We start from the raw sequence: 10,275 nt of genomic DNA, 5'->3' as shown, positions 1-10,275 counted from the left end.
AAGCGGGGGGAAGCAAAAAAAAATTTTTTCGTTTTTTTTGAAAGTTTTTTTTTCCGGCATCAAGATCACACAAAAATATGAACATTTAGAAGAGACACTTCGTGATGAATGTTATTATTTAGGCGGGAAAACGATCGACAAAAATAACATTCAAGATAATATTGTTCGTGAAGAATATGAACGCTTTTTTTCATGTTTTATGAAGTAAAATTTAGCCCGATTTAGAGTTTAGGGTTTAGGGTTTGGTGTTTTGGGTTTATTCCAACCGTTCGTGTTAAAAACTCAATCTAAATCCTAAATCTAAACCCTAAATTTCTAAACCCTAATATCTAAACCCAATAAACCCTAATATCTAAACCCTAATATCTAAACCCCAATAGCTAAAATCTCAAAATACACTCGAAAAACACGATAATTATTATATATTACTTCTTCGAGCGTTTTCCCGCCAAAATAAAAACATTTATCACAAAGTGTCTTTACTAAATGTTCATATTTTCATCTCATCTATAATGTTCGTGAACAAAGTTTTTTCAAAAAACGAAAAAAAAAAGTTTTTGCTTCCCCCCGAATGGTTACTTCCCTCTTGATCCTACCACTATATATATATATATATATATATATATATATATATATATATATATTATAAATAGTGTTTTCTATTTTATTAAATAATTTATATCAATCGTTGATGTACCTCTCATTTTATTGGTTGAGCATTTTGTTCTTTTCACTCAACAAGACGAAAACTAAAACAAAAAATGATGAATAATTACTTTTACGCTTATTACAAATCAATCACATAACTATTTTGGGTACTTCCTCGACAAAATGAAAAATAAAACAAAAAAAAATGATAAATAATTACCTTCTCAATAATTAACTATGTAAGGGTGAAGAACCGGCGCAAAGCCAGGTCGCCCAACTAGTTGAATGGCATAATAAGGTAAATACTTCTATAAATAGTCGTCATTCTTACATTCTACCATCCCTACTACCATCCGGCGTTACACACAGAAAGAGACCAATATTTCATCTCTTTCATTATCGCCGGAAACCTAAAATCTCTTAAAACCCTAAATATTTAGTTTTCTCCGTTTCTAACCACTTTCTCCTCAAATTCATCTGACGATCAATTGAATCTCCTTTAATTCGTCAGATTTGTTTCGCACATTACATTCCTCTCTTCAATCTATGTAAGCATCTAATTGATCGTTATAATTATGTATTATGATATTATGATTGTTAATACGTGTTATACAAATGTATATGTCTGTATAGTTATAGTTATGGGTTATAGATGATGACAAACAGTAGATTTGTTAGATCTGGTATCTACTTCAGCTATTTTGTATTTTATATAAATTATTGAGCTATATATATGATTATCATATTGGAATGAATATAACTGGAAACTAGTTGATTATGGTAAAATAGAAATGATGTTATCTTTTTTAGGGCTTGTTAACTTTTGTTATTCTTTGATTGATTTATTGATTACCGTTGTTAAGTTGGCAGTTGTTAACAAAATTATTTTTTCATTTTCATACATGGAAAGTAATAAGGTTGATACAAAGTCAAGTGTTTCCTTTTCCATTAAAGTTGAATGAGTTTATTGATATTTTAATCGAACGGATTGATGTGATTATGATTTTAGAAAGTGGTACTCATGTTGATTAATATATAAAACATTACTGTAGTGTTAGTTGAAATTGGTAGCTTTTGGTAACTATTATGGCCAAATTAAGCTTGTTTTATCATAATCATAATATATAATTATAATTATATAATTATATTATATAATTATGTATTACGGAGTATATATTACTCCAATATTATATATTTATGTTTATTTTTATATACAGTGTTGTATTATATATCATATATTGCTGTTTTATGTGATTTTTAAAAAACAAAGCAACACTAATGTATTAAATTTTGACTATCAACAGCTAGTATTTTGTGAAGAGTTTGAAAACATGGTTTTCTGGATGTTTGGGTATGGCTCATTGGTGTGGAACCCTGGGTTTGAATATGATGAGAAAATGATTGGGTATATCAAGAATTACCGCCGTGTGTTTGATCTTGGTAAGCAATTGTCTACTCAAATTATTGGTTACATCTTTTTATATGCACCTTTATGTTAATCTTGTATTTAAATAGTATGGATTATTTTGTAACAGCATGCATAGATCACCGAGGAACACCTAAGCACCCTGCGAGAACGTGCACACTTGAGTACAAGGAAGGAGCCGTCTGCGTAAGTTACCTTTCCTGCCATCGTAGGGCGACTGTGAACATATCCGATTACACTTTTTCTGATTGTGTTCACAACTGCTATATTTATGTTGTCTTGAGATGTGCTCAAATGCTAATTTTTAACTTTCAGTGGGGAATTGTGTATTGTGTAAGAGGAGGTGAAGAGAAGGAAAGGTTGGCAATGGCGGTATGTATTATAATTGTACAAGCCCTATATTTATTTTTATGTTGCCTTGAGGTTGGCTCAAATGCTATTTTGTTGAAGTTTGGATAACTTACATTAAATGTTTTTCAGTATTTAGAGAACAGAGAATGCGAGTACGATCAGAAGACCACGGTAGACTTTTTCAAGGTGATGATACTTATCAATTCCACGTGTGTTTCATATATATTTTTTTTTATTTTATATTAATTTTCGTCTTTGTATAAACCTACACATCCAACCACTAGACATTTATCTAATAATATGTTTACTTATAATTCAGGATGGGGAGATTAACGAGCCTACGTTATCAGGAGTTATGGTGTAAGTTGTCATATCATATTCTACTAGTGAAATGACCCGTGGAATCACGGGTCTGTTTAAACGAAACAGTTTAATGATATGTTTTATGTATTAAGTGAACGTAAATGTCAAAGTTATTTAGTTTAATGACCCGTGGAACCATAGAGTCCGACTAAGAAACTCGTCAGCTTAACATTTCATCAAACACCTAAAACGCATGTTAAACAATCCACATCCAATCATAAGAGATAATATTGGTTGTCATTTTATTTTAAAAATGTAAATTAAAATATAAATTTAAAATTGGTTTCTTTCTAGCTTTTATATCTTCTCGTACTCAATTCAAACTAATTAATTAAATAATTTAAAATTATTTAATTTTAATAATTAAAATAATTATTAATAAGATTTAATAATAATAATTAATTAATAAGATTTAATTTTAATTCAAAATTATTTAGATTAATGACATCATCAACCATGCTTAAGTTTTTTTCTTTTTCTTTTTGATTTTTTTTAACAAATGAATTAGCCTAATAATGACATCATCGTAGGATTTTAATATTAACTATAGATGTTGCCTTCTACTATTGTTTCATTAGAATATGACACCAAGAACCAGATATAGATTTTAATGTGAAGAAGTCCCTTGGAAAATAAGACTCACAAAACAGAACATGTCAAATTAACTAAAATGTTTTACTTGCTACAGCTTTACTTCAACTCCAGACAAGGAATCAAATAAGTACTACCTTGGGCCTGCACCTTTGGATGATATGGCAAGGTAAAACATGTTTTACCATATTTATCATTATAAAACCTTTGCGCAACCTGTTTTCTCATTACTCTACAATGCTAGACAAATTGCAACTGCTTTTGGCCCTTGTGGAAACAACAGAGACTATATATTCTCACTAGAGAAGGCAATGTTTGATATTGGTAAGTTCACTTTATGATACCATTAAATTTGTTATTGATATGTATTGAAGAATAAAAACAAGATATTGAAGCTCAAACCCACAATGAATATAGGCATTTCATTGTTTGTTTGGCCCACACAAATTGTATAGTGGACTGGTTTCTATCATAGGAATGCCAATATCTGTGCATATCTTTTCTGGAATCAATTCATGGTCCATTGTTATCAGTAGGGATGTGACATGTCATTTTTTTCCCGGTAATATTCTCCATTTGAAAATACATCCCTTTCGTTTTCATTGATTAATTTTGCCCCACAATATTCGTGTCTATCATTCTTGATGACCAAAACAGGATAAAGATTACTTGCCATTTTTTTCTTTTTCATTATTGGCAACAATCATCAAATTCATGATTACCTTGAAGCATATTGAACCTTATGTTTTTTTTTGACCTCTTGAAGATATAAGTAACAAACCCTGATATGTGCTACATGTAAATTAAAACAGGTCATGAAGATGATATGGTGATAGAGTTGGCAAACGAAGTCAGAAAAGTACTCGAAATCAAAGGTGTTGGAGTACCAAAAGAGAACAGCAGCATTAGATTAACGGGTCCTACTAATAAACCAAAATCCCCGATGTCACCGCTTAAATTGTTGCCCTTCCCAGAAGCAATTACTATGGACACTTAGACTGCAGTAACAACCATGTTTACTTAACTCTATTGAATTGGCTTCCAATAAGACAACACTTGAAGCATAATTACTCCCTTTTGTAGTCTTTTAATTAACTGAACCTTTTAAGGTTCATTACCTGTGTTAGTCCTGATACTTTCTTTTATTGTAGGCAATATAATTAAATGATCACATTTCAAGTATAAAGTTGTAACACTTTAATTCAAGTTGATATTGTTTTTTTTCGTGTGAAACCTTTGTTGTACCACGAACCATGATGACTCTGAATCATATACACGCAAGGTTCCACCATTATTGTACCAAAGGCTAATGACTTTTTGGTCCACAGCTGATCATGGCTTTAGAGGTACCGCTTGGCCGACACCATATGTTTCAATCTGGACCACCTCATTGTTACGGTGGTGTCATTGGCACCAAGCGGTTTGTGGACCGCCTTGCTGCAGTATCTGTACAAACTGTGTATAGTGGTCCTGTAATCTTTGTTATTATATCAAAAATATCAACCGAAGTTATACACATACCAGGGCCAGTTTTGACCCTTCATGTGCTCGAGTTCCGAAATCAAACTTTGTTTTTTTTTTTTTTTTTTTGTTCAACTAGCAAATAATCAGACATTCACAAACACACGTGCTCAACAACACTGCATTGGACCACCGATCAAACTTTTGGTTGTGAACATTACCACCCAACTTCATTATTATACATTTATACACTGTAAGAGTGTTTTTGATAAAAATGAATGATTTAACGCTAAATGGTTTATATATTCGTCCACCCTCCCCCTCAAACTGATGGGCTATATAAGATAACGATGGTCAACTTGTTTATATTTATACTAGTGAAATGACCCGTGGAAACACGGGTTTGTTTAAACGAAACAGTTTAATGATATGCTTTAGGTATTAAGTGAATGTAAATGTTAAAGTCATTTAGTTTATTGCCCCGTGGAATCACGGATTCAGACTAGAAAACTTGTTGATTTTACAAACATAAAGTTCGCCCAAAGTTAAATATTTATATTAAAATTTTTAATAATAATAATTATTAATAATAAATGACTTTTAAATTTTTATAGAAAAATAAAATTACAATTTATGAGAGATTAATATTTCCTTTTATAAAAGATTTTGTATTATTTTTTTAATTAAATTAATATATAATTATGACATCATCATTATGAAAAGTAAAGGGTAATTTAGCTTAAGGATGATTTTATCATTTTAGAGGTTTATTAGACTATATAGATAAGATATCGATATATATTATGTATATTAATCCATATCCATTCCATGTATTTAGGTGAGTTAGGATTTGATAAGGCATATCTTTTTGTATTTTTATATGGTCACAATCAATGAGAATGAGAAGACATCGACCAAAAATTAACACAAAGTAATGTACATAACGATTAATTGTTACTTGCAGCCCTTGCGTTATTCCTCCCTGATCACATCGTAGAGAGCAGTCAAAGTCAGTATGTCTTCTATTATCTTTATACTATACTCCGTATATTAAAATAGATAAGAACGCAAGGCTTGCGAGGCCAGAACTTATTGCGGAGATTCTTATCAAAAAATGAGGCATTCTAAGACTTCGGAGAGTGCTTTACGGTGTTAGGTTACTGACATAACATTTTCTTTTTTGTCTTTATTTGACCTCAAGAATGAATTGGAATTTTGGATCAAAACGACTTTTCTATCGAAACCTTTTGTGTCATTAATATTTAAGAGCATGGAATTTCCATAACTTTCTATTTTTGTTTATGAAATCAAAAGGTGCTGCCTTTAGGCTGGTCCCAATAGTTCGCCCAAGAAGCTCGCCCAGGTCCGCCCAACCTGGGTGCTGATGGCACGAGCCCGCCCAGGGTCTCGCCCACCTCCTTCGTCCCCCATTTTGTCCGAACATAGCACATTTGAGGACGGTAGTTTGCAAAAAAAAAAAAAAAAAAAAAAGTTAAAAAAACCCCAACGGCTATGTTAACGGTTACTCTTCTTTTTTTTTTCTTTTTTTCCTTCTTATATATATCACTCATATTCTCTTATTTTTACACACACAAACATACATTTATTTTTCATTTCCATCACTCTCATTTCATTTTTTTTTACCTTTCCATCATTTTTACACTCAATTAAACAAAATGAGTTCCAATAACACAAATCCCGATCCCGACACATATATGGTATTATCGATCACGAATACCACTACGAATCGAGCACTCGAATCACTTGACGCGTTAGATGAATTAAGTGACAACGAAGAAATTGAACCAATACCACGGGCACCTAGAAGATATTTACAAAGAGATCGTCAGGGTCGTGCAAGGGCTTTATGGAATGATTATTTTTCCGACGATCCCACTTTTCCGACCGATTATTTTCGTAATCGTTTTCGAATGAGCAAACCTCTATTTCTTCGTATATGTCAAGGTATTTTGAACTTTTCTCAATCTCCGGTTCCAAAATATTTTAGTTATTTTATTCAAAGACGTGATGCTACCGGATTACTTGGTTTTAATATTGTTCAAAAAATCACATCCGCCATACGTCAACTAACTTATGCCGCTTCGGCCGATGTTTTTGATGAGTATTTGCATATGGGTGAACAAACCTCATATGATTGTTTAAACAATTTTTGCAAATGTGTTTTCCACTTGTACGGACCCGAATATTTGAGAAAACTAACTGTACAAGAAGGGTCATTATACACGAGGTGACCATGGTTACCCGTACAAGTGGCAGCGTCGTACGATGGACGGGTTTGGCACGCTTTTTTTGGAACTACTGGATCAAACAATGATATCAACGTACTTAATCAATCCGATTTGTTTAACGACTTATTAGCCGGTGAAGCACCACCATGTACTTATACGGTGAACGGGTGTACGTTTACTAAGGGTTATTATTTGGCGGATGGAGTTTACCCGGAATGGTCTACGTTAGTTAAGGCGTTCAGAAATCCGATAGACCCGAAACAAAAAAAAATTCAAAAGGTATCAAGAATCGGCAAGAAAAGATATTGAACGAGCATTTGGAATACTACAAGGCCGATGGTAAATTGTTCAACGTCCGTCACGACCGTATTATATCCGCAAAATGAGAAGAATTTTGTTAGCTTGTGTGATATTAAATAATATGATAACCGAGGACAACGACCGTTCCTTTTGTGGACTCGAGGAAAATTATCGTCCGGTTCGACGAACACGGGGATCATTTCAAGAAAGGGTTGATGCGCATATGCGAGTGGACGCGGAAATAAGAGATGTGGGCATTCATCGACTACTACAAGATATGCTTGTAGAACACATACATAATCTTCCACCTAATTATCGCATACGACATGATCCGACAAGAAATCCAAACAATCAAGATGACGCCGGACCTTCACACATTCCCGATGACAAGGATGAAGAAGATAAAGAAGACGACGATGAAGAATAGGACTTTTAATATTAATTATTGTAGTGTTTTATTTATAATTTCTATGTAATTTTATTTTTAATTATATGTTTTATTTTAATGTATTTTTTTTAATTATTGTAATGTTTTTTAATCATTGTAATGTTTTTTAATTTTTAATAAAAAATTTAGTTTTATTAAAATAATTGTAATTATTTGATAATATAAAAAAATTAAAAAATAAAATATGAATAAGGAAGGAAGGAGTGTCATGGTTGAGAGTGTTTAGTCCTGGAAAGGAAGTGAGATGGAAGCGCTAATGTGTCACTGAATAGTTGGTTAGTCCTAGAAGATTATGTCATAGTTGAGACCTCTCTTAATAGTACTCTTATTTTACACGATTGAAGAACTAGTAATTCATATGTACTAAGAGCACTAGGAGTCCACCATTTTTTCGGCGTTAAAGCAATTTAACGGTGGGGACGGTGGTTGCAACCGCTCCCCGCCGGCGTTAAACCACCGTTAAAGGTGTTTAACGTCGGCCACCGTGACCTGGGCAACGTTGAGATTTCGAGCCGTTGTGGGTTTGACCGTTGGCAAACGGTCGAATTTTTTTTTGTTTTTTTATTTATTTATATAATTTATATTCTATAAATACTCCCCAATTCTCATCCATTTTTCACACATCTTTCACTCCTTTTCTCTACAATTCTATACACTCACAAATTAAATCTTCAAAAATGTCTAGCAATCAAGGAAATTCCAACTTTCCCAACCAAATTAATCCGAATTTTTCTAACCGTCGTGGTTCCAACTATCCCGCAAACCATCCAAACCATCCAAACCATCCAAATAATCTAAACGATCACATGAACCCATACTCTAGTCAATGGAATGCGTTTACACCCTTTCACAACGCACCAAACGCGTTTCAAAATTACGCTAATTAAATACAAGTTCCACAAACTCAAGTCCCACAAACCCCGTTGATGAGTTCCGAAGAAATGCAACAATTTTTGGCTTGGAAGTCTAGTCAACAACTTAGCGAATCGAACGCGCAATCGGTTCAAGACGAGGTGGTCCCAACTACAACACTAACGTCTCAACGTGTTCGCGGTAAAGGAAAAGAAAAAATGGTTGATGAAGAACCGACCAAAAAAACGAGGGCAAGACGAACCGGAGTCGTGATGAACCCGTGGTCCGAGGGAGATGAGTTACGTTTGGCAAAAGCGTAGGTTCATACATCCGAAGATTCAATCAAAGAAAACGACCAAACCGGTATATATTTATTTTATATTTTTGTGAGTTAAATATGTATATATAAATATATATATTATATTTATACTTTATATATAAATATACACATATACATACTGTTATGTTATGTATATATATATATATATATTATATATATATATATATATATATATATATTAAATTTATATATATATATTAAATTTTTAATTATAAATATCTAAATGAATTATATATATTATATATTATAATTTTTAATATATAATTTTTAATTATATATATTATACTTATATTATAATTCGTTATATATTTTTGTAGGTGCGTCATTTTGGTATTTGGTTCCGGTCGACTACAACGCACGAAATCCACCATTTCCTCGATCTAAGGATGCGTTGTCGTCTAAGTGGACGAAAATGAATGGCGAATGTCAAAAGTATAATGGAATTGTTAGTCGTTTGAAAAATGATTGGCGAAGCGGGGATAACGACCTAGATTTTTGTGTGCGGTGTGATCAACAATATATCGACGAGAACATGGGAAGGAAGTTTTCTAGTTATCAAGCGTGAAATTTTTTGAAGGACAAGTCAAAGTGGCTAAATCCCGATCCCGTTGTTATCGGTACGAGAAACAAATGACGTGAGCCCGTAGTTATTGAAGATGTTGGTGAGCCCGTAATTAATTTGAACGAAGAAGTTGCAAGTGCAAGTGTTGAAGAAAATCCGAATGCGGGGATGTATGGTCCCGATCAATTGAAACGTCCAAAAGGAAAGCCAAGAAAATCGAGGAAAAAGTCGTCCGAGTCCAACCCTTCATCCCATTCTTCTCGTGAGTCTCTATGTGTATCGGTTAAGGAAAATTTTGAAAAAACGGCCGATCTTAAAAAGAAGTATTATCAAGATAAGCAACTTGAATTGCGTTTAAGGATTTTAAACATTGCTCCAACCGAAGCCGACATGGAACTAATTTCTGACCTTAAGGAGCAAATTCGACGCGATGCTCGTAGGGATTTACAATCGAGATCGGGTGCAAATGACGACGAATCGGAGTAGACGATGGATAATCTAGTAGTTTGTTTTTTTATTTCAATAAGTTCAATTTAGTTTTTTATTGTATTGTTTTTAAATTAATGTAATGAATTTTAGTTTTTATTTTATGGTTTTATAATATTTATTTTATATTTAATAAAATATATATTCATTAAAAATAAATAATTAAAATTAAAATTTAATAATTAAATAATGATTTAA

General features: G+C 32.5%; 1 protein-coding gene across 1 annotated transcript; it reads left to right on the top strand.

Moving 5' to 3' along the window:
- The first annotated feature begins 989 nt into the window (after window positions 1–989).
- LOC139898506 (gamma-glutamylcyclotransferase 2-1-like) lies at window positions 990–4,605 on the top strand. The gene is made up of 9 exons (XM_071881249.1): window positions 990–1,196; window positions 1,953–2,088; window positions 2,184–2,260; window positions 2,390–2,446; window positions 2,555–2,611; window positions 2,745–2,785; window positions 3,477–3,548; window positions 3,624–3,703; window positions 4,192–4,605. Exons 2-9 carry the CDS (start codon window positions 1,980–1,982, stop codon window positions 4,374–4,376), a joined length of 678 nt encoding a protein of 225 aa, XP_071737350.1. The 5' UTR covers window positions 990–1,196; window positions 1,953–1,979; the 3' UTR covers window positions 4,377–4,605.
- The last annotated feature ends 5,670 nt before the right edge of the window (window positions 4,606–10,275 follow it).

This window comes from Rutidosis leptorrhynchoides, chromosome 3 (assembly GCF_046630445.1).
Source record: "Rutidosis leptorrhynchoides isolate AG116_Rl617_1_P2 chromosome 3, CSIRO_AGI_Rlap_v1, whole genome shotgun sequence".
Lineage (NCBI taxonomy): Eukaryota > Viridiplantae > Streptophyta > Magnoliopsida > Asterales > Asteraceae > Rutidosis > Rutidosis leptorrhynchoides.
Note: the sequence above shows the minus strand (reverse complement) of the source record. Positions and strands in the feature narration are given on the sequence as shown.

Coding starts and splice junctions, on each gene's coding strand:
- LOC139898506 (XM_071881249.1), top strand. CDS start 1,980: ATGGTTTTCTGGATGTTTGGGTATGGCTCATTGGTGTGGAACCCTGGG. Junction 2,261..2,389: donor ACAAGGAAGGAGCCGTCTGC/GTAAGTTACCTT, acceptor TTTAACTTTCAG/TGGGGAATTGTGTATTGTGT. Junction 2,786..3,476: donor ACGTTATCAGGAGTTATGGT/GTAAGTTGTCAT, acceptor TACTTGCTACAG/CTTTACTTCAACTCCAGACA.